This window comes from Pteropus medius, unplaced genomic scaffold (assembly GCF_902729225.1).
Source record: "Pteropus medius unplaced genomic scaffold, Ma_sr-lr_union100, whole genome shotgun sequence".
In the NCBI taxonomy this organism is placed as follows: domain Eukaryota; kingdom Metazoa; phylum Chordata; class Mammalia; order Chiroptera; family Pteropodidae; genus Pteropus; species Pteropus medius.
This window is the reverse complement of record NW_024350319.1, coordinates 25,891,593-25,917,687: the sequence shown is the minus strand read 5'-3', so window position 1 is coordinate 25,917,687 and position 26,095 is coordinate 25,891,593. Positions and strand designations below refer to the sequence as shown.

Here is a 26,095-nt window from a genome sequence, read left to right as displayed (position 1 = left end):
GAATCAGGAACAAAGAGATCACTGATCAGGTTTAATTCTTTCAAATTTAAGAAGTCCTATATGAAGTCATTTGTGGAAATATACATTGACATAAAATATGATGTGGTCAATAGTTTAACACTTGTGAATTTTTGAATAAGGGACTGTATGATGTAAATATACTTCAGTAGATATAATTTACTGAATTTATATATAAGAGTTAAAATGTATACAGCTTAGATATTTAGGCAAGTGGCAAAGCTGAGAGTTAGAGTTTAATTAAAAAACTGAAGAATTATTTCTGCCATCTTCATATCTAGTTAATTAAAGATTATGTCAGAAGTTACTACTGAGACATGTCATCAAAAAGGCCTAGTTTGTAAAATATAAAAACAGTTCATAGCTATCTACATAGTTGTTTAAGTAGTCAAAATATTCACACTCAGGAGCATTTTTTTTTTTTTTTTTGCCAAGCACCAAAAACCAACAAAAACAGAAAACAAACAAACAAAAATATGTGAGTAAAGCTGTCAGGAGAGGCCTCTGCATTTACAAAAATGTTACTAGAATTCATGGTGCTTGTTACTTAGGTAAAAACAAGGGCCGTTTATTCAGGTACCACTGAGGCAGCAAAGGAAACTTGACCTATTGAGAAAATTTACCTATGAGGCCCTTCGCTCTTCATTACCTGCCTGTGGTGAGGTTACCTGGAGCAAAGTTGAATTAAAAGGCCCCATTAATGACTAAGTAAAAAATATGTTTCGAGTTTTAAAATACTAACACGTATTTATGGATATCTAGAATGTACTGGACACCAGGCCAACAGCATCTAGGGCAGATTGCTGCTATTTACTTTCTCCAAATAGACTTCACAACTTATTATCTCATAGCTCAGCTTTCCATAGAAAATAATTTAAAGAAACAAAGAATTATAAAAATTTTTTTGAGTAACTGCCGTTTTGAAAAATCAATTAAAAGAATGGAAGATATTTGACTAATGCTAAGGTGCAGCTCCTTAAAATTCCATCCTCATTTTAAGAGCAAGCCCAACTTACCTAATAAGTCGGTGTAAAGTGCCTGTTCCAGGTCGCCCAGCATTGTAAGGATCACGTCCTCATCCAGATGAGCTGTGCCTTCCCGCAGGCAGCTTTCTCCCTCCTCTTCCGCCCAGCTCCTGCTGATGCTGCTTGGTCTGGAGGATATGTTTTCATCTTCAGACCTGCTCTCTTCATCACTCTCACCTTCTAAGGCTTTTCTGGAAGACCAGTCTTCTAAGTCCTCACTGCCCGACTGGCTGGGAGGCAGGAGGCTCCAGACCCCTGAGCCGCTGGTGTGGTACAGGGACTGCACCGACCGTGAGAGGAACCTGGACAGAGAGCGCCTCTCTGCATAGTGGGATTCTCTCTGGCTGGCCTTCGCAGCATTTCCAAACCAGTTGGAAATGCGCACAGTGGGTCTCCTGTCCCCCTCACTAGTAAGGGGAAGATTGGTCAGAGACTTCTGTTTCTGAAGGCGAGCTCCCTTTCTCCTTACTTCTTTGCTCGGAAACACAGAGAGTGCTGCCGGCCGCTGCATGGCTCCTCTAGTGGTTTCTTCTTTTTCAGTTGGACTTCATATTGTCTTTTTTGAGCTGAGATGGCTACTGGCCCTTTTGGTTTTAATTAACACACGCACTTCAATAAAAGCCCAGGCAGGCTCAAACATTCACATAAGATTCTAGAGCTGCAGTACAATTAATTAGCTGACCACGGTTTAGCTTGCCGGCTCATTTCCCTAATCAGCAATACTTACAAACACATTTCTTGAACATATCTGAAGCAGAAAAGAGTTCACCAAAGCTGCTGCTCCAGCTGAAAAGTAGCGCAGGAATCCAACTACGTTTTCCCATCTTCCTCCAATCGCATGTCTCAGCAGGGTGATGGGTCCACATTTCCCTCTATTGCTTCTGTCTTCCCAAACACGAGGTAGTGAAGCACCAGCGATGTCTCTCTCTCTCTCTCTCTCTCTTTTTTTTTCCCCGTCTACCTCTCACCGGCCCTTGACTCTAGATGAGCTGACACAGAGCAGCATGTATAGTCTCTGCATCGGAGCCCCTTAAGAGCAGAGATCAAGCACTGAAGCCCAGCACCAGTGTCTTGCATTTTAGTATTCCACCTGCATTCTCAGATCTATGGCTCTTCCTTGCTGCTGCAGTGGAAGCTGCTGGCTGCCATGGCAGCAAACATACTGCTAAATTAAAACAGAGGCACGGAAGCGGCTGTCCAGCCTAGAATGCCACAGGTTTCAAAGCCAAGGCTGAATGAGATTCTGCACTATTAACCCCATGCACATTTAAATCACCCTTGGCCACCCAGTCTCAAATATGTATACACACACACACACACACACACACACACACCACACACACAACACTCACATACAAAACACACACTCCCCTACACTGAGAATGACAGACTAATTCTCTATAGCTCCAGGCAGCTGAAGCAGGCAGATCTGCCTTCTGAATGTTGAGATTTGTGCTGTAAAAGCAGAGATCAAATTCAAGAGTGTAAAGAATCTGAAACATGAAGCATGACACTCTCCACTGGCTGACAGATAATGCTTTAAATGACAAATAATGCTTCACCTCATCTTTTAAAGAACAAATTCAAGGGCTTTTTATTCTGAGCTATTTAGAAAAATCCTAACGTGACAATAACAATCATGATTTCTTTCTGTAAAAAAATTCCACACACACACACATGGATTTCCCCCAATATTTTCACCCAAAGCATATAATTCAAAGTTTATGGTCAAGTATGTAGAACATAATGATGTGACAAACAACATAAAATGCACATTATATCTTTTAATGCTGAGCATTTTTCCTAGTCTATTCCATAAACCTACTGCAGCATAACCGGTTCTTTGTTTTTAATATTTTGATAAAAACAAAAAATTAACAATATAAATATCTTGCATTTATCTTGTACTGTTTGTATATTATGCCACCACCATGAAATTCTGATCTTATGAAAACTTTTAAAACATCTATCAGGTATAGTAGAGACTGTGTGCACTGAGAGCTAAGGAAAGAGTATTTAAAGAAAAACTTTTAAGGTTTTTCTGTCCATAAATATTCCTTATTAAAAGGAAGAAAGTGGAGAAATATATAGAAATATTCACGTCACTGTAATTGATAATGAATCCCTATCGTTTTCTGAACTAATATGATTAAATTAATTCTGATATCTCACCTCAGAAAAATCAACTAGGGGAAATGCCCAATTTCTTAATTACATAAATTAGCATATATGCGTTGCCTATATCTTTACATATGATAACAACCTACTTTGCAAAGTTAATTATTCCTTAGGCCCAGCCTCTGGGTCCATCACACTGAGATACTTTTTACATAAAAGGAATTAAATAGAACAGCAAGTATTTGTGATAAAAATTTTGTAGTTAAACTTATGAATTGGGAATACTGATTCTCAATTCTTGCTCTTTAAAAAATAGTGTTTTTATAAAGTGTAATTAAATAAAATGAGGACAGAAGTGTCAAATCACAAAAATGGACAATTATCCTTCTAAAAACATAATTTTGAAAGTATTTTTTTAAAAATCAAAATGCCATGCCCCTTTAGATTCTTAATCAGAACATTCTTTTGTCTTCACTTTAACTTACTGTGACCCGGTGAATCGCCAAGTTATGAGACCACAGTAAATTTGTTGAAGTTACAAAACTTCGATTTGTCTGACAGGTATTACGCTAGTATATTGTAGTGTACTCTAAAGTCTTACAGATGCACAACCAGGGAATCCTCATGCTTTAAAAATTGAAAAAGTAAACTTTATGCATCTATAAGTGAAAGCAATAATTATACCCTCTCCTTATATAATGGTACTTGTGTACCATTCAGCTTAGGCCAGTGGTTCTCAAACTTTAATATTCAGAACCTCTTGGAGTGCTTATTACAATACAGATTGCTGGACCCTGGCCCCACTGCTATTCATTCGTTGAGACTTTGCATTTCCAATATACTCCCAGGTGATACAAATAGTGCTGGCTTTGTGGTCCCATTTTGAAAAACGTTAGGCTGAAACTGGGGGTGATTTTTAACTGCCTGCCCTCCCTCCCGAACCTTAATCAATATCAGAAGATATTTTTAAATATCACATTTGGGAGTTGTGATACTTCTGACATCTAATGGCAGAGGCCAATGATGCTGTAAAATATCCTACAATAACAGGACACCCTTCACAAAACGAATTATGCAGACTACAATGTCAATAGTGCCAAAATTAAGAAATTCTGGCTTAGATTAATTATTTTGCATTTACGAACAACTTACAAATTTCAGTAGCTTACAAACACAAAGATACACATTAATGTCCATTCTGTGTTGGCTGCAGCTCTGATTCAGGCACCCTTTATACTAAGACCCAGGCTGAAAAATCATCTCTAATCTGAGACATGTTGATCTCATGACAAGGGGAAGAGATGAGAGATCCAAGCAGTGGCTCTTAAAGCTTCAGCTCAGGAATGGCTCATGTCATATTTCCACTCATATTTCACTGATCAAATCAAATCGAATGGTCCACCCTGACTCAACTGGGCAGGAAATATATAATCTTTCCATAGTGTTGAACCCAGTGAGGGCTAAGTCCAATGGAGCTGGTGAGGAGGGCCTGGTTATTTTGAAGAAAAATCCTAACATCAAAAAGATATTCTTGCTTGGTTCTTTGTTTAAAGATATTGTAGTTATAGAAATTTTTCCCCTTAAAACTACATTGGTCAATAGATTTACTCCGAACAATCACAACCAACTTATTGCTTCTCTGCTTGCTTTGGGCGTGCATTCATACATTCATACATGTATTTATATTTCTTTGTATTCACACATACAAGTGTATGTTACACAAGGTAGGAGAGAAAGCCTCAATACCAAGGAGACAAATAAGCCCATTCAGTACTAAAAATATGAATCATTCTAATTTTGCTAAGAAAGACCTGAAACAAAGTATAGCTGCTATGCTGTTCTGAAAAGGAATGTTTTTCAGCTCTTTAGAAAACATAATTATAAAGTAGCTATTTAAGTAAAAGATCTAAACTGATTTAAATTACCCAACCTCGATCTTTTATTTTTGTCAATACTAATACTCAGAGAAATATGTGCTTTTCCGTATGCTTTGAACTAGTTTTTTTTTTTTTGAACTAGTTTTTTTTTTTTTACGCTAGTTTTTTTTTTTTTTAAATATACATTTCTACAAATATTAATTTGGCTATCTCCATAGGAATTTTTTCAGACTTTTTATATTTTGCTATCTTCTGTGTACAGATTTTTACTATAATATTTCCCAAGCTTAATCTTAATTATTATAAACATTTAAGAAAGGCAACTTAAGTGATCATTTTACAAGGGTCTTAAATTCTAGACATTTCCCATTATTCAATAGATAGTCTGATAAGTTAGAAAAAAAAAAGGTAACCATTAGCTTATCCCTCTGTTTAAATTCTCACTTCTAAAATGACTTTCTGAATTCATCCAATTATTTTATTACTCTTTTACAAAAGACAAGCCAGCTTTGCTGATACTGAGTCAGTCTGGCATCTATTAATGTTTTGCAGTTGAATATAAATTCTAGATAAAGGTTAAAAACTGTATTAAACAAATGTCATACATGTTGGTAGACAGTCTTATACAAAAAAGGGCAGGTATGAACCTACATAGAAAAAAAAATCTAAAAACATTCTTGAATGATTCCAGTGGAATGAAAAATAAAGCTCACTTTACATTTGGCAGGATCTCTTGGCACTTGATGAAAAGGATGATCTCTGAGGCCAAATTCTTTCCGTCAATGAATATGAGAATTAAACCCAAGCCAAAGCTGTAAAATCTGAATTGTCAATTCAGCTAGACTTGTAATATTGAGGTCATGGCATAAACATGGTAGGCTAGAAGCAAGAAGCTCACTCACTCACTGCCATAAATTACGTAATAAATTCTACCTGTGTGTAACAATTAATGGACCCACCATCTCCAAGTCAAGTAAATATCACTAAATATCACTTAGGTTTCCTCCCTAAGAACATGACAAACAATAAAAAAATGTGAATGACATATACATGTGTATGCATGTAAGGACTTTGTAGAGATATAAGGTCTCCTAATTGTGAAAGTCTTGAGTTTTCTCCAACAGGCCATCTTATTGACTGTCACTCATTTCTGATGCTTATTTTCACACCATAATTTAACCACATTTTTAACTTCCACTACCATTTCATCACAAAGGTGATGTTTTTATAACTTCATTTGAGTTACTGCAGAGATGAAAATGTAACCAGCAAAGCTTTCCAGCTAATTCAGTGAATCCTTCAACCAAATCTGCTTTGCAAGGTGAGCTATTCAAGTTTGCTCCTTAACAGGATAGCAAATTGTCAACATACCATGCCTCTTGCAGGTTATGTAATAGATGTGCTTTTCACATTTGTTTAAGCACACACAAAAAAGATTTTCCCTGGGTACCATGACAGAAAATTGAAGGGAAGGTGGGAGGGGTAGTTTCAGACATGGTTCATTCAGGGGCTCAGACATTTTCCGCAACAACTTTTAGCTCATTGTCTCCTGCTTTAGGTTCTGTTTCCTCTATGCGTGTTTCATTTGAGGGTGAAAGTAACTGCCAGCAGCTCCAAGCTTTCTTTTGATTAACTTCAGGTCTAGTGAAAAACAAAAAACAAAAAACCTGTCTCTTTTTTAAGTCTCAGGAAAAGTCCTGAGATTGATTCTCATTGGTTTTGAGTGAACTGAGTTGAGTCACATGTCCGTTCCTGAAAGAGTCACTGTGGTCAAAGAAATGGGTTGTTCTGAATTGGTCTGTTTGGGTCAATTTCACTGGACCCACATGATCAGAGAATGATGGAGCTAGGGTTAACCCCCGCCACACACACAAAAGGTAAATCAAGGTGCTGTGATTAGCAGATTAGCAACGGATGCTGACCGAGCAACACTGCACCAGGACTCCAAGGGGTGCTCACGGTGAAGCCAACGGTGCTTAAGATACAGAACTCTTCATTTGTTTCAGTCCCTTTCCTAAACACTGTGTATAATTTTTATTTATATTTTTCTTCTTGTTTTATTTTTAGACTCTCCAAAGTTGTATAGGCCTCAAAAATTCACAAAACCTGCATCTTATCCTGTCAACACTCATTTCATCAGAGTTCTATATCATTAAGGCTATCTCACTTGGAGAGTGAGAAAGAATTAATCCCCGCACTAACCATTAACAATAAGAGTTCAACAATAGCAATAGCATTGAAACTTTGGGTTATAGAAAACCTGTGAGCTACCAAGATTCCAATGAATTTAGGAAAAAATTCTAATTTTATGATAAGAAACAAATGAAAATAAGGTAAGTGGAATTTTTCCAAGTTATTTTCACTGAAATTGTTTCTTCGAGAAATATTCAATGATTTCTTTGCCATTTAGAATTCCACAAATATATATGTGTGACTGTCTTTTAAACCTTGTATAACTCTTCACAGCTAAATGAGTTGTTCATGTTTAGTAACTCAATTATTTGTAGTTTTATTTTTATTATTATTTTTTTAATTTTTAAGAGTTTATTTGAGCCAAAGTGACAATTGCTGGAAGCAAAATCTCAATAGATTGAGAAAATGCTCCTATTTATAGTTTTAAAGTTGACTTTTCTCTTATTCTTCCACGGGACTCAAGACTTAGTCATGTTTGTTTTCCCAACGCTTGGCATATCTGGCATATATAAAGTATCAGATGATGATTACTGAAAAGACAGATGAAAGAATGAAACCATATCTCACAATAACCCTGTGAATTTATTAAGCACCATGATAGTCGTTTTTGCAAAAACAGGAAGCAAAGAACAATTCAAACAGCTAAATAATGGTAGTGCCAGAATTAAGTTTTCTACTTCCTAGAACATTTCTCTTCCCATATCTCATATTATCTTTGAAGGAATACTCTCTGGGCTAGTCTAAGGTAGGGCCACATTCAAATGCTTATGTGGTTTGTGGTTTCTCTAGTAGCTAGACTGTAGTATCTGTACTAGCAACAAAATAAATCAGAAAGAAGGAAAGCTGTGAAAGGGGTCAAGAAAACTTTTTTAAAAAATTAATATTGGAGAGATGGTAGCATCCTATGGGATATAGAGAATGATTTGGTGGAGAGAGAAATATTAAAGAGGTAGGAGAGAATGTAATCCAAGGAAAGGCAGAGAAAATGGGCTTAAGTGCTGCACTTAGATAAGTAGATGTCATGGCAGGTTTGCAAATTTCTTTTCTTTCTGCTTTAATTTTTTCAGTGAAGTCAACCTCAAGGTCATTGGTTAAGAGAAAGAACAGGAGAGGTTGTATTGTAGGACTGAGAAGAAAATAAAAGGTACAAAGAAAAGTAAATGGACCAGAGAAATAGAGAATGATTTCCGGGTAGCTTTAAATATTCACTTGAGATTGATAGTCATGAAGGTGAAGTGAGGCACAGCAATAAGTGATGTATTTTTCTCCAGGTTGATTCATTGCAGGTATGGACTAGGTGGAGAGTTGAATGTAACCAGGTCTGTGATTTCATCAAATGAGTACAATGAAGTGAAAGAGAAGCAAGGGAGTTAAGGGTATATGCAAAAATAAAATCACAAATCAGTTACCACAGGAATTCAGCTGAGTAATAAGGGCAGAAAGAATATGTAGAGTTTGGTGAGGGTCAGTAAAAGGTGGTGGGATCAATGAATTGGAAATCCTAGTAGAATCACTGGTGGAGTCCGGGAATAAAAGGAAGAACACTGAAAAGACAGGAGGTTGTAATCAGCAAAACTGGAGTATATAAAAGAGAAGTTGCAGATTCTGAGGATGCCTAGATCTAGGTTATGACCATGAGAGTAAGTAGCTCAGGAGGGATGAAAAGACAAGATCATTAAAAAAAGGCTAGGGTATGCTAGTCATCCTCTCATCCCTGGTCACCGGTGTACCCTCATCCAGATTTCTCAGATTATGGTACTCAAATTATAGCATACTAATAATAAATAAAAACCATGTTTCTCTCACAAAACCTCAAGTTTTCATTGAGAGTAATTTTTACTACCCCACTACGGGCTAATTTTAAACAAACGATAGTAGAAATGACAAAATCAGATAAGCCTCATTTCAGCATATATTTGCTATTTTCTTTCTTTTACTATATTTCTATCTAAATCATGGACTCAAATCTATGATTCCACATAAATTATTGCTAAAATATTATATCTCTAATAAAAATTCAAATATTATATTATGTTAAAGTCTAACTTATATTTCATTTTTAAGTAGTATTAAAACATCAGAACATTAAATGAAAATATTAACCTGAAATATAAAAAAAGATCAAGTGGCAGACAAAATAAAAACTGTAGAATCAAATATAAATCATTTATCTAATCAGATACTAAAAGATACATTCATTTCAGAAAAAAAATGTTCCTTTGTGAAATTCACATATTAGCATTTGAACTGTACTAAATGCATTTTTCCCTTACTTACTTGAGCTCTAGTATTTTATAGGCACACTGATACTAATTGAAGACATTCATGAATAAAGAAATGAAACACATGCATCTTATGCCACACTACGTTTAAAAAATATCTAGTCACAATGCAGATAGGCATCATCTTTCCGACCAGGGCAAAAGCTAACACGTCCTCCCAAGTATTTTTTAAAAATCTACAAATTCCATCCCCATAGCTATGTTTGGCATCACCATTTCTACCCCACTCTGCACTGGCCCACTCTAATCGCCGCTTGAAACCTCTGATACCACTGATGTTAATTCCAAAATAAACCCCTGGGATGTTGTGCTGTCACACTGTCAATATCCCCACTGGTGGGTATGGCAGTGATGTCTAATGTGCCAAAGTGTTTCAAGTATTCCGAAGTAAGACGTTTCTTAACCCCCAAATCTGACATATGGCTATTTTCATGAGCTTCAGAGCAATGCTTTGAATCTTTGGAGAACTATAGTAATTTTTTAAATTAAGCAATTATTTTAGGTTTCTTTTTCTTTGGAAAATACAAGGGCTGAGCCAGAAACTTTTTGGAATAACAAATATATTTCTATTCCCATGCACTCCCAAGATAAAATGTGCTTAAACTCTCTCTCTCCACTTAGGAGCAATATATTTTGCTAAGAGCTTACTTAGTTCCTCATGAAAACAGACCTATATATAATAAAATTACTCCAAAGGCCTTCCATATATGCCTAGGCTTATCTGGAATCTAGGAAAAATAGCAGAGAATCCTGTTCATACACTTAAATATCTGACAAACTTTGTCTGGGGTAGGTATATGTCTTTTTTTTTCCCCTCATTGTATGTATATGTCTTTTTTCTTACATGATTTATTTATTAAGAAATAGTTCCATATTAGATTTTTTTTCTAGAACATACATTTGCAGCCACTGTGTAGAAATGTTCTAAATAGTACAGAATTGAAGACAGAGTAAGGTTAGATTGGCCATGAAAAATGTGCATGACCCCTGATCCTTAATATTTTTTAAATCTCCAAATATATTCAATGGCTGCCTTATTAACAGTAGAAGACTCTCTAGGATTTCTTCAATTATTCCCAACTTGACAAGGGCAATAATGACTTAAAGTCTCAGCCTCTGAAAGCACTACCATTCTTTACAGAGCAACAAAGAGATCACCCTAAGCAGAATAGCCAAATATCTAAGAGTCTCTGAAGCATGAGATGTACACAGTCCATTTATGCCTAGGAGAAACAGTATAACACAGATATGCTTTAGTAAAAAGACTTATGGAGAGGTTACAAAAATTCTAAGGTTTGACCTACCCATCAATCAGGTCACTTACCAGAGATCTCCTCTAGGCACTGCTTAGCAGTCTTACTATATGATAAATCCATCTTAGTAGGACTGGTACAGGAGTCAGCAGATGATAAAGAAGTACCTTCATTTTCTGAATGTGCTCTGAAATTAACCAAGAAGACAGAAACAAATAGCAATGCTGTCACCAGTGACTTATCAAAGTTCTCTAGCATAAAAAGAAATCAGCATATTAAAAGCTTTCTATCAAGATAAGCAAGCATTTCTTTATGACTGGGACATTCCAAAGCTGTCTGTCTACAGAATTTCCTTGCCCCTCTCCACTCACTTCTAATGTCCACTATAGTCTACTTGGTCTAGAAAGTCCACTATATTCTTCTACTTGGGCTTGTTTCTTGTGGGCCTCTGTACTTCCCTGACCTGCTCCTTAGCCTGCTGTCTAAGAATGAAGGGGGAAAAAATCTTTTGACATTTTCTAAGGATTTTTATTACTTGCTGAAGAAGTTCAAATGGAGAGTGTGTAGTTAGATTGGAGACCCCAGGGAAAGCTTACTGGCTGCTTGCCAAGAAGGCTCAGAGCCATGGAGCCTTGGTGAACTGGCTATGAGCCAGGATTGGCCTATAGTTATGCGGGCTCAGTATTCACATCTCACAGAAGCTGAGTCACATTAAGTAGTTCTCTGAGATGGCTGTCTAAACCCAAGGCCAACTGGTTCTTATTAGAACAAGACCCACAGCTGTTACAGGAATCTGAATGCTGGTGGCCATGGTAGTTATAAACATTCACAGCATTTTCCTCTAGGAAAATCTGTATGAAGCAAGAGCATTCAGAATGTATTTTGGGAGTTGAGATTTTGCTTTGCTGCAAACAAACAACTGAAAAACTATTCTTCAGGAGAAAGAAAAAATGGCGTAGATGGTAGAGGCTCTGTTCATCCCTCTGGCGACCAAATCAAAGTCGTGACAGAAACGAGGAGTAGCAGCAAGGAAAATCACCTAGGATCTAAATGAACAAGCCATATAACTAGGGAGAAATCTAAGAAAGCACCCTACAATGGCAGAAGGTAAGACAGGGTGAGGATGCAGGGCTGCCCGGTTCCAAGCGGCTGAGATGGAGGCTGCAGCAGCGGCAGCGGCAGACACCTCTTAAAGGGGCTGTGTCCGGGAGCGGATTTTCACAGTAATGGACCTGCTTGCTCTGAGCACCAGTGCCCATTAGGCTGCACGCAGGGAGCACCAGGGACTTACAGGGAGACATTGTCGGAGTGAAGGCCTAAGCGAGACTAGCTTGGTACACAAGGGCCTACGGTATCCATTGTTCCCTGTTGAGCCCTTCCCCCTACCAGTGCACTGGACACAGCGCCACCATAGCCATGATGTCATCGAACTAGATAACAGAGGTCGCTCCGCCCAGAGGATTCCCTGAAACCCTGCCTCCTTCAACTTGGGCTCTACCCAAGCCACATCCAGGTGTATTCTCAGTGAGTCTGGTGCTCCTTGCTGAGACTCACACTGGTGGAGGCAACTGGTCTTAGTTTCTGGTGTGGCCTTTTGAGGCAACTATAAGCACAGCATCTGTGGATTGCTTGCTGAATCTTAACAGGTGGCCCCACAGGGATAGAGGCTTGGGCTAAATTCGGCCTGCAGTTGAACCCCTCTCAGGACTGTGCCACTGGACACCTACTTCACAAAGCCACATTAATAAGACCGGGAGACTTAGGAGCTTTACTTAGTACATAGAAAGAGACACGGAGAGGCAGCCAAAATGGGAAGACAAAGAAGCAGAAACCATATGACAGAACCGAAGAGAGATCCAGATATAATGGAGTCAAGTAATCTAACAGATGCAGAGTTCAAAACACTAGTTATAAAGATGCTCAATGAACTTTTGGGAAGTGTAGAGAACTCCAACAAAGAGATAAAAATGGAAATGGAAATTATAAAAGGGAACCAATCTGAAATGGAGAACATACTGAGATGAGAAGTATATTAAATGGAATAAACAAAGGAATAAACAAAGTGAATAAAGAAGAGGATCACATGCCCTATCTAGAGGACAGGAAAGCCAATTGGGACACTCAATCAGAATGGCAAGAAAAAAGATGTCGAGACTATAAAAATAATTTAAGGAGGATATGGAACACTATTAAGGCTCCAAATATTCATCTGATAAGCATAACAGAAAAAAATCAAGATGTTGAACAGCTGTTTGAAGAAATAATGATAGAAAATTTCCCTAACTTGGTGAAGGAAATGGACATAAAACCCCAGGAAGCTCAGAGAATTCCAAAAGATAGAGTGGTGAAAGGATAAGAAAACAAGACCCCTACAAATGAAAAGGAAAAGGATGGAAAAAGATATTGCTTTGATGGATCCAGGAGGTATTTAAGTCAGACAGAGAAAGGTAAACACTATATGATTTCACTTATATGCAGAATTTAAGGTCGTAATTAAAATGCTAAAGTTTAAATACAAAGAAAAAATATTAAAAGCAGCAAGAGAAAAAGAAATAATTACTTATAAGGGAACACCCATAAGACTGGCAGCTGATTTCTCAAAAGTAATTATGCAGGACAGAAGGGCTTGGCAAAAAATATTCAACAGGATGAAGACCCAGGATCTATAACCAAGAATAATTTATCCGGCAAAGCTATCATTTAGAATTGAAGGACAGATAAAGAGCTTCCCAGACAAAAATAAGCTAAAGGAATTTATCACCACTAAGCTAGTATTACAGGAAATGTTGGAGGGACTTTAAGAAGAAAAAACATGTATCAAAAACAGGAATAAAAAATGGTAACAACTACATTCCTACCAATAAGTACCTTAAATGGAAAAGAATTAAATGTTCCAACCAAAAGATAGAGTGACTGAAAGGATAAGAAAACAAGACCCCTACAAATGAAAAGGAAAAGGATGGAAAAAGATATTGCTTTGATGGACCCAGAAGGTATTTAAGTCAGACAAAGAAAGGTAAACACTATATGATTTCACTTATATGCAGAATTTAAGGAATAAAAAGAACAAACTAATCAAAAACAGATTCACAAATATAGTGGACAATTTGGTGACGGCCAGAGGGGAGGGGAGTTTGGGGGATCGGGAGAATGCAGAAAAGAGTTAAAGAAGTAGAAATTAGTAGCTAATGGATGGTCACGGGAATGAGCTGTACAGCATAGGGAATGCAATTAGCATTAATACATTGTCTAGGTGGAGGGTCAGTGGAGGGAGGGAGCAATTGGGGGAGTCATTTTACGAACTATATAGATGTCTAACTAATGTACTGTATACTTAAAACTAATTAAAATTTTAAAAATAAATAAAATTAAAAAAAAAAAAAACTATTCCTCAAGAGCTGACAGTGGCTACTTTCTCTAATATATGAATCCTGGTACTCAATTCCAGCAGCTAAGTCCCCATTCCCCTGCTCGAGACACTTTTTTCTGAATGTATTCAAGCTTATGACACCTCAGTCTTGTTTTAGAAGCCATTGCTTTATTTTTTAATGTTGCAATGCATACTTCTGGCTGATTCACCCTTTAATATCTTTTTAGTTGCAGTCACAAGAGCCAGTTTTATTTACCTTAAGGCCTTTAGTGTATTTTCCATGGTATTCCCTATATGAGTTACCTATATTTGCGAAGATAGCAAAATAGACTAATCAAGGAAAGGAACATGGAGAAGATAAACTTCAAATAATTATAAAAAGGATTTAGAAGTCATCTTTGGTTTGTGTAGACATCTAAACAGGTCCAGATCTCTGCTCTACATATGTTATGAGCCATCCATTTCTCCAGGACTTCCACCTCATTATATGGAATCAGATTTTAACTCCAATCTCTAGAGTTATAATCAATGCTAACTGGTGAAAATTTAACATTTACATACATGATCAAAGAAATTTAGACATCTGGAGACTCCCAACATGTCCTCTATTTTTGTGCATGCATTCTAGTAAAATAAAAGTTTTGGGGATTGATTCATGAAATGATTTATGTAGATTTCAGAATCAATAGCATTCTCTAATCAAAAGGTACATTTTGACTTCTTGCAGTGGCATCATTCACTGTTCCCACATAAACTGACATTGCATGTCCCTCATCTTTACTGGAAAAGAACAAATGAGTATCATGATGTTCCTTCAACACAGTCCTGTGCACACGCTCTCACCAGGCATTTACAACATTATCAACATGCTGCAAATACCTGATGAAACTATCTGATACAGCACTGCAAATATGCCATGTAATTTAGAGTTCTAGTAAGCCAGGCCTTCAATGCTAGTGTCCATTAGTAAGAGCTGCAGTAGTTAAAAGTCTAGACTTCACCAATGATGAGCACAAAAGCTATTTCCCATTTTTGTGCACTTACTATGTGCCAAATACTATGTTTAATGTTTTACTTATGGCATATCACTCAAACTTCACAACAATCCTGTTGCTATGGATTAAATGTTTGCCCCACCCCCCATCCAAATTCATATGTTGAGACCTAACCCTCAGTGTAATGGTATTTGAAGGTGAGGCCTTTGGGAGGTGATTAGGTCATAGGAGTGATTTATAAAAATAGACAATAAAAGAACTCCCTGTCTCTTTCACCATGTGTGAAGATGGTCACCCATGAGTCAGGAAGCAGGCTTTCACCAGATATCAAATCTGCCAGAGTCTTGGTCTTGGAATTCCCAACCTCCAGAACTGTGAGAAATAAATGTTCATTGTTTAAGCCAATCAGGTAATGGCATTTTTGTTATAGCAGCCCAAATGGATTAAGAAACCTATGATGTAAGTGTTATAGATAAATTAAGGCTTCTAGAGGTTTAATATTTTGACCTTCATAACAAGCTGGTAGATACTTAACCCATACTTAAAACTGGGTAACTGTAAATACTATTCTATTAACCACTACCCTACAGTTTAACTTCATTAAAATGCCTCTGGACACTGAGTATTTTATTGCATTTCAAGTCCCCTTAGTTGACAGATAGCTCAGTAACTAATAACAGACAATATTTGAATGTGACAATACCCACTAGTCTATCCTAAATTTTACTCTTTACTATCTATTATATATGCCATTTAAAGCAACTCAGCAATAAATCCTAGATACTACCAATCTTCAAATTCCCAATTTCGTAAATATGGGTTTGCATATTGATTTTTATTAAAATATATATCTTCTTATGGATTCGTCTTGACATGATTATAGTTGTAAATGTTGATACAAATAGAACTGGTTTGAGTCAACAATATTAACTAACGGTCTTACAGTTTCTGTTTTACAGAAGAGAAAGAAAGCAAATATCTTTCCATAACCTGCAATGAGCTTGCTTGCTTCTCTCCTTTCTGGTAGGAGAGCAGACAGCTGACAGCCAGGGGCCAGGCCAGATACAATAATATTTATATGTAATAATAGATATTGAGATAAATAATGATATAAAAGTGTGTGTATGTGCACCTTCATATATTTTACCATTTAGAAAAACTTGGGAGCAGTGAGATCTTGGTTTCTAAATATCACTCTCCACAAATAGAAATCAGGTCTCCTTAACTAAAAGCTGAAACAAGGCAGTGAGAGTACAAGATCACCTAGGAACACCTTCAGCCAAAAAGAAAGGAAGTTCTCAGAAAATAATGGGGAAGAAGTCAGCTTAAAGGCTCTTTTAGTGGCCAAATCTTGGAAAATTTTAACATCAAAATAGTCATATCAGTGAACTATATTCCATTGAATACAATAGTAATTCATTAGTCTACACAATTTAAAGAGAGAGAGGAAAAGAGAAATCTTTTTCTTAAAGTAGAATGCCAGGGCATAAATGTAGAAGGAGTAATCAAATTAGAAATCAATTGACATCCATTGGAGTAAATTATTAATTCAGGCAAGAAACTTCAATGGATGCTAAAATCTATTGGTAAAAGCATATTAAGGAACAGATTATTTACACAGTCTCAAAATAGTTCCCACAAAAATACTTATTAAATAAAAATGGGGTAAAGTAACTCTAGAGTGGAAAACCATGGCAGACATTATCTTAATCAAGTGATCAAATTTAACACCAACAAAATGAGAACCATCACTATTGAATGACACCTAATAGGATGTAATGAGAAAAAAGAGCATTATTTTTGTGACATTCCAGACCAAAAAATCTCTATAATATGGGTCTAATCATGAGAAAGTATTAGACAAACCCAAATTAAAAACTGTTTTACAAAATGCCTGCCTTCGACATATCGATGTCATGAAAATTAAGAAGAAAACTGAAGAACCATTCCAGACTGAGGGACGTGACAACTGCATGCAATGAATTAAATGTATATGAGAGTCCTTGTACTATTCTGGAAATTTTCTGTAAGTTAAATTTTCTTTCCAAAGAAAAATAAAATGTAAAAAGAAAAATGGCAATGGTTTGATTAGGCAATCTGGCAGTAAACCTTGTAAGCCAAGTACAGATAGAGTAGTTTATAAAGCTTCTATGCTGAGAGAATGCTAACTCATAGCAGTGTTCTATACAACAAGCCCTCTTCTAGAAGTGTCTCTGTATTCCATCTTAAAAATATTGCTGTGTGAGGGAGCTTAAACTGCTACCTGATGCACAGATATATATCAAGCCAAGCAAATTTTAGCTCACAAAGCAAGCATTCAATAAGCTTTTTGTGCTGATGACCAATTATGCTCAGTTCACATAAAATCACAATTGCAGCATAATCTGCAGTAGTAGTTGCAGGGTTTACAAAAGCTTTATGTGCATAACAGTTATATGGTCTACATTTCAATCTTTGTAAACTCACACATCCTCTACACAATCTATTGGTTCAACAAATAAGCCAAACTTAAAACCATGTGAGTAAGCATCTTCAAAGCTAATGTTTTACATTCTTTGCCTTTTAGAGCATAGTACAATTGTCAATTTCCCATGTCACTTCCAGGCGAATCTGAAATCTCACAAAAACTTGTTACAACAAAAACCTCTTGTGAGAACCCATGAAGTTGTTACTTAAGATATCATACATCAAAAGAAAGAAAACCTCTAAATTCTGACTTTCTTGAACTAATTTTACAAATCAAGTATAAAGGGTCTCTGCTTATATTTAATTAATGAGTTTAAAAAACATGATTTTCTTCTCTATATAACATTGCCATGCCTCATCTAAGAATTGTGTTTTGTTTGCTTGCGTTTGTTTGTTTGTCTTTGTTTTTGTTTTTGTTTTTTGCAAATTGCCCATACTCCTGGTTCTGCCTTCTTTGCCTTTAGGAATTTGCTTTATGTCCAATGCCTGTTTTCTTGGCATTTACTACAAATAGTCAAAAACTCAAAAAAAAAGAAAAAAAATATAGACCTAAAAAGAGTTAAGTTATGAATCTTGTTAATAAGTATTTTGAAATTTTGTTAGGGGCTGCTAAAAAGATTGCAGTTCAGGAAAAAATGTACAGGTCTCTTTTCTTCTTAATTAACTAATTTTCACTTCACTATTTTACTTCACATATTTTTGCAAGTATGAGGAATATAGCTTTAAAATAATGAACACAAAATCAATGGAAGACAAATGACTCACAGGAAGAGGGAAGGCATTTTTTGGATGGTCTAAAAAAGTTAAGGTAACAAGTTTTGAACTTAAGACAAGAAAGGCAATGTTGAAAAATACAGCATGAAGTGTAGACACTAAGAAATAAGAGAAACAATGAAAATTAGGCAATTTTTTCTTTAACTATGCTCTTCTTTCTTTTTCTTTATTTCATATAATTGGGACTTTTAATGCAAGACTTAAGAAAGCTACCTCCAAAAGTCAGTAACTTTCTCCTTCATCTAGCCTTTGAATGTGGTTTATCCCACCTTGACCTCTCCCACTAATAGTCCATTTTACACATTGAAAACATAGTAATTTTCCTCATCATGCTTTATACACACATGCTCATATGCACATGTGTGCATATACACCCAAAGACACATACACAGAGTCCAGTTTTCTGATATTGAAGAATTTCTACTACAATCAGGCTCCAATCAATTTTCATTTTCAAAGAATACTGATCTACTCACCAACCACTCTACCTATCTTGTGTTTACCTTTTTCTATGGTTCCTTCAGACTTATGTTTTCTTTCCTAGCCCCTTCATCTCTGCATGCTGAAGTTCTACTTATCTTAAATGCCACTTTCCCCGATTCCATGAGCTAAAAGTCATTTTTCACTTTTTTGGTCTTAATGTACCAAATCTGGTTCACTTCTGGGGAGCTTTAAACCTTCCATTTCATTTTGCAGTTATCTTTTAGTTAGCTTCTTGCATACTATATTGTGAACAATGGAATGAAAATGATAGATAAGATTATGATATTTCACTCTATCCTTGATGCCTTATGCATAAGTGTTAATAGGTAGTGTTGAAAGAAGAAAAGAAGTCAATAAATATCCTGAAGAGACAGTATGATTTCATTCTTTATATAATTAAAGCTGTTTAGATTTCAATTAAACTCTCCCATTTATAGAAAGAGCCTTCAAATTTTTTCCTATTCCATTGTACATTTTGGCAGTTTCTCTATTCGTCTATAGCAGGTGAGTTTATCTCAGGATGATGGTGTTTCCTCCAGCAATTTTCATTTGGTGACTACTATGGATAGGTTCTGTTCTGGGCAGTCATGCTACCAAATAAAAGAGAAGAGACTCTGGTTCTCAATGAGCTTACATTACAGTCAGAGGTGGCTGAAATCATACTTGTTAATAAGAGGAATGCAATAGTGATAAACTCAATGAATAAAATACAAGAGATAATGGGGTATAATTTTGTCAAAAGACATGGTGGATGTTCTTTTGGACTAGATGGCTGGAGACAGCTTTTGTGAAGAGGTAGCATGTTAGAAGAGATCAGATGAGAAGGAGCCTGCCGTGATCTGAAAGGGTCATTATAGGCAGAAAGGACATCTATGGCAAAGGTTCCAAAGCAGGACAAGTTTGTTTGAGAAGCAGAAGGGAGGCATGGGTTCAGTGTGCTAGGCAGGGAGCGGTGAGGGTGTGACTTGAAGATTAGAGAGAGGGTCAGATTATGAAGCTCTTTGTAGGTCTTGGTAATGGGTTGTTTTATTGTTTAAGAGTACTAGAAATCCAATAGATGATCTCATGAATTGGAATGACATATAAAATTTATACTTTTAGACGTTTAGAGTCTCTGCTGTATAAATAATGATATCAGAAAGGGCTAACAGTGGAAGCTGGAAGAGTCATTGGAAACTAGGTGAGAATTGGTAGTGGCATTGTTGGACCAGGAGAGAGGGGGTAGAAATGCAAAGAAATGATGATTGAAGGAAGAGCCAATAGTACTCGATATATGGGGAGGTGGTAATCAAAGGAAAACAAAACATGGATTCTTTCCAAATTTTTTCTTAGTCTCCCATTCAAGTAATCTTGCATCCTCACCTTTAGTCTCTGTAGTTTTAATTACTAGCATACTAGCATTTGCATGGCAGCTCATTATTTCCCTATTATATTTTTCCATCACGCTTGAATTGTAAAATTATAAAATGTCAAGTTTGGAAGATGTCACAACATTCTTCTTTTTACCTGTCAAATTCTGACTCATCCTTTAAGTCTCATCTTTTATCTTATCTCCTCTGTGATGCATTGACTCCATCCTCATCTAAGACTCAGGAAAACTCTTTCTTTTACATTATTTCTATATGTTGCATATACTTCCAAACAGCAATGATTTTTAAATTTAAAAATTTTTAAAGTATATTATTTTTTATCTCCAATAGAGGTTAGCGACTTAAAAAGAAAATCTTTGTATCTCTTATGACACGGGTTTACAAAATGAGTGATGAGTACATATATGAAAAAGCGTTGGTCATTCTACCACTTGTTAAATACCTCCAGTTAAATATCTTAACACTTCAAGATACAGCCTATTCCATTCAGATAGGTCTAATTATTGAGAACTACTTACACTGAATTAAAATTTTCTTTCTTAAAATTTTCTCCTTGGATCTCAGTTATATCTACTCATTAAATGAATAAAGATATACCAAATTCAAAACTACTTTTACCACGTTTTAGTGATAAATGAGTTATAAGAACTAAATATACACTATCCTTGCATTTATAGGAAGCAGGACTAATATGAAATCCATTAACTTCCAGAACTGAACATTATATTTTTAGGACTCTGAACATTCGATTTGCAAGAAAGTATTATAAAGTGTATATTAGAGACCCAGAAGGAATCATTAATAACCAAGCATGACCTATAAGTGAGCTGAGAAAAGAGAAAAACAATCTCCATCAGCCATAGCTTTCCATTACATAGAGGTTATTTATCTTTAAATATCAAATAGATGTATGTTTATATATACATACATTTTAAATTTATACTACTTAAAAGCAATTAAGCATTTCCCATTGTAAATGAGTTCTGAGAATTTTACTAATCTACCATTGACATTTTCCCATCTATAATCTTCCCAGTAATAGTACCTCTTATTTTTATACCAGCAGAAAGAACCGATACGGAAAGGAGGGCATGCTGTAGACAGGCAGATTTGAGTTCAAAGGCAAACTACTAGTTCTGTGACTATAAAAGATTATTGCTAATCTGACTTGAAATCTCTGCTTCTTCAGCTCTTGAATATAGAATATTGAAATACTGACCTTGAGATCTAATTTTATAATTTAGAAAATTACTCTAAATTGATAATTTGTAAATCTTGTAGCAGAGATTTACAATAAGTAAGCACTCAACAATGATAATACTGTTATAAAACTGTAAGTTATTACTATTATATTATCAAATAATTAGCAACTCTAAAAAGTCTGTCAAGAATTTTGGAAGAAAGATTCTCAAAAAGGGTTGAAACAGTCAGAGTCAAAAGGACATCAGGGGTCACATAATCCAAATGACATGACTCTATGATAAAAGTGTCTTTTACTAACAGTTAAAAAAACTTGAATATTGACTATTCTACCTTGAATAGGCAAACATGGTTTTGGTAATCTCTGTTCTTACACTATACTATAAAATTGTTTTGTTGTGTCTATAACACCTAAGGAAAAAACACTTTACTTTCTTTACTTAAAAAAGCATGTATTTAATAAACTTAATAAATTTTTAAACTATATAATCTTGACACTTTCTTAATTGTAGCATATCCTGCTTCCTGTTCAGAATATTTTTTCCTGTTGCTGAATTGCCAACCTGCTAAAGGACAGACAGAATTCCTCTCTAGGCTACCTCTTCAAACAGTGAATAAAAATGGAGATGCAGCAGTGACCGACATATTTCTAACTGATTAAAACGAACCTCAGAATAACAGGTAAAATGTGCTATTTTTATAACTGTATAGTATATATTTTTAAAAATATATATTTAATACACGTAAAACAAAACAAAATCATAGAATGCAAAAACGAATTAAAAATAAAGTACAAATATAATAATTGAATAGGTTATTTTTGCTTAGAAACTTATGCCTCGCTATGGGAAATTAATATAAATTCTATGTTGGGAAAACAATGCCTTACAAAGAACACTTACTGAACTTTTACAATGTGCCAGGATATAGAGTAAATATTTTATATGCATTACTTTGTTATTTTCCCCAGCCCTACAAGGTACATACTATTGTTCCTATTTGACAGCTGAAGAAAATGAGGCAGAGATTTAAATAACTGTCCAAAGTCATACAACTGGCAAGTGGCAGAGCTGGGCATTAAATCCCTATTTGTCTGATTCTGGAGCCCACCCTTTTATGAAATACTCTCTTATGGGTGAGAACAAAAGTATCTGTAAACTCTACAATACTGAGAACAATCTTAAAAGATTAATAATGAAAATAATAGTGGTAGTAGTAGCAGTAATAAATACAGGAGAAAGTCATGGCATCTAGACCCTATTTTGCTTTTGACAACTAAGGTACGTTTTGAAGGCCTCAAGTTGAGGAGAGGGAAGAACTACAATATATTGGAAGTTTTTTCTTGAAACCTTAAATTCTAGTTCTCTAACTTCAGATTGAAACATTGTTCCAAAACGACTTTGTAAACGTGGTTTTGGTAACCTCTGTTCTTATACTCTGAGTGTGCAGACCTGTAAATGTTTACAACTGTGGTTGGATGGATGGAGGCCACCTTACCTATAAATGAATGGAGCCACCGTGGCAGTATTCGGGTGGCTGTGCTGCTGCTGTTGAGGGAGTTGGACAGCACCATTTCCCGTGGCCTGCCCACTGCCCTGTGCCACCAGCCCAGCACAAGAACCAGCGGGAGAAGCTTGGCTGGCTTCCCTTCCTTCCGAAAGAGCAGGACAAAGAGATGTGCTTGCTTTCTCAGTGGTTATGGGCTTGGATAAGGACTGGGAAGGGCTTCCCTTGGTAGTCCTGAATTTTTCAGACTCTTTGCTTGCTGTGCTGCCTGGTGAGATGGTTTGTTTTGCTGTTGGCACCTTTGAGCCCGGTTTTGGAATCCCACTGGAAGATGGGATTAAGCTTTCTTTCTTGGCTGTAGTCGTCTTGCTGCCCTTTGGGATCAAGCTTGCGATTTTAGAAGTCTTTTTTGGAGCTGTCTCTGTCATCTGGTCCTTTTCATCTTTGACTGGTTTTTCAGTGCAAACTTTATTTTTGTCCCTGTTCTTTTCCTCTTTTTCCTTTGGCTGTAGTAAAGACTTTTTATTGCTGAGATTTTTACTTCCAGCTTTTGGAGGGGCTAATTTAGGTGACACTTTGGGGCTGCTATTTGTTGAGCCACCACTATTCACCCCACTGTTAAAACCTTCCATTTCCCCAGATTCAGAAAAGGCATCGTCATCCTTTCCCCCATCGCTGGGTCCTGAACTGGGAGACTGCGGGGGTCGTAAAGTAGTCCGGGCATTGACCAGCTTGAATTTTTCAAGCATGGATTTCTGTCCCGAGGGAGCGGTTTTGACCCCTTCTGCGACAGGGGGCTTCAGTCTGTCTGCAGGTGGTGTGGGAGAGGTGGCTGGGCTCGACTGCTTTACGGTCAGCATGGTAGAGGTGGCACTGTGCTTGACATTCATGGACTTGCTGCGCCAGGGTTTGCTGGCACTTGGAGAAGGGATAGCAGAGGCAGGGGGCTGCCCAGCAGTGCCGGGGGGCTGCATGTTACCATTTACACCTGAGGATGGTTGAGGTCCTCTGGAGGAATCTGGACATCAAGAAAAGAAATAAAGAAAAGGCTGATTACTTTTGATCATTTACATCACACCACTGAGTACTTCTAACTATAGATAGAAGTATTTTTCCTGTGAACTTCAAACAGACATGCTGTGTGGCATCAGTCATTTATGTGGTGTGGTTGTTTTTGTACTGTATATCAAAACATGTCTGAGAGGCATTGATTTTTGGAAAAAGACTTGCTTTATTTTCCCTTCTAAAATTACTCTTACCCAAATAAACTTCGCTAGTCACAAATATCTGAAGATGAATAAAAAACACTATTCCTCCTCTAAGCAATTCTTTGTATTTTTTCTGATTACTGCTGAAGCTCATAGCAGCCAACTGATATTCTACATAGCCTTATAAATATATGTTGTATAATGAATATTGAGAAATTGCTTTAACTTATAGGGAGCCTAGCTTATTGTTATCTGATTAAATATGCTTATGAATCATGACTTAGATTTTTGTTAATATTGTTTATTTTCATTTGTATAAAAGAATCATTGAAATTTATGCTTATATGGGTCAGATACTCTAAAAATATAAATATATAATATGTGCACATATATTATGTATAATATATAATCCTTATAACAACCCTGCAAAGTATGTATTAATATAATCATCCTCATTTTACAAATTAAGAAAAATGAGGCAAAAAAAAAAAACCTACATAACTTGTTCAAGGTCAGCTAGCCTGAATTTGAATTGAATTCAGATCTTGTGTTCTTAACTAGCATATCTACAGCCTCCAGTAGGTATGAACAAACTTTAAATTCTAATTAAAAATTTAGCTACTTTTTGAGGGCCATAAGAAAATATGGCCTTTGCCATATAGGTACTTTACAATACACTAATTTCTCCTCAGCAATCTCATTATGATATGATTTTTATATGATTGTTCTAGCACTGATTAATGTCTGATTACAAGCCTTATTTTAAAGCATGGAAAACTAAATTGAAAAAAGATTTTATAACATGGTATAGAATAAAAAAGGAACTGAGTCTGGAGTAAAATACTTCAATAAATGCTATTGTTTGGGAGCTGTATAAATCTGGTCAAGTCATTTACTTTAACTTTCTTTTACCATAAATGTCTTCTTCTATCATAGTCCTTTTTTTTTTTTTATGAGGTGGAATAAATTATTAAATTTGATATTCATGTAAAAGAGGCATCATTTGGTACTATTAACATACTAGATATTGACAAATAGGTGCAAAGCTGTTTTTGATGAAACGCCCAAAGGAAATATTTTATAGAATATCCTTTCCATAATATTCAGGAATTAGAGCCCATTACATTTCATTAAATTCATAAATATAAAAGTATAATGCTTTCACTTTAAAATGTTTTCTTTGAAGACATGAAAATGCATGATAAACAATATGCAATTAAGCCAGTTAGTACAATATGCTAGTCTTACTCATTTTAAATAAGTTTGCCTAAAATATATAATTGTGAAACATACATTAACAATAATAATAGTATGGATAAATGTATCTTCTATTAAATTTTCTTAAACAAATTGGTATATCAATTTGTTTATTGTTATATTGGTATATTGACTTCTAATCTCATTACTTTTCTACAATTCCACATTTCAACTGGCAAAAATTAATATAAGACTAAATGTAGATACTGTAGATTAAAATGTAGTGATCACCAAAATGTCAAAATCCTTGCATGGTATATTTAAATTTTAATTACTATGATGATAAATTATTTTTTAATATATGTAAATTCCACGATTGTGTCCATTGCTAGAATATTTGTAGAAATCCATTAGGTTTATATTCAAACACTAAGGTGCTCTGAAAAACAGTGGGGGTATTGACTAATTTAAGATGAACAAATCCAACAAGCTTCAATATATCCAATATCTCAAATATGCTCACTCCTTGTGAATAGATGTCAATCTCTACTTTTATCTGTTTCAGTACAGGTAGTTCCAAATTTATTTCACTAACAGATCCCTTTCAGAGACTGATAACATTGCATCATAATTTGAATCATTCTCAGTAGCAGATAGAGCACATCAACTACCTACAGGTAGAAACGCCTATCAAATATTTCTTCAGAATGACTCCTATTGATTGGTCAAGTCTTGAGTTTGACTTGAGTCACTTCCTCTG

At 35.8% G+C, this 26,095-nt stretch overlaps 1 protein-coding gene across 5 annotated transcripts in view; it reads right to left on the bottom strand.

Moving 5' to 3' along the window:
• The window catches only part of NAV3 (neuron navigator 3), a 302,837-nt gene that overhangs the window by 142,151 nt on the left and 134,591 nt on the right, over window positions 1–26,095 (bottom strand). For 4 of the 5 annotated variants that reach the window (XM_039838902.1, XM_039838904.1, XM_039838903.1 and 1 more), the window contains 2 exons: window positions 22,922–23,948; window positions 10,838–10,953 (listed from right to left, as the gene is read on the bottom strand). In XM_039838902.1, the coding sequence (XP_039694836.1) occupies window positions 10,838–10,953; window positions 22,922–23,948 (1,143 nt within the window). Of the gene's footprint in view, window positions 1–1,034; window positions 5,148–10,837; window positions 10,954–22,921; window positions 23,949–26,095 lie in introns of those variants that run through there. The other variant, XM_039838906.1, reaches the window with a different exon arrangement.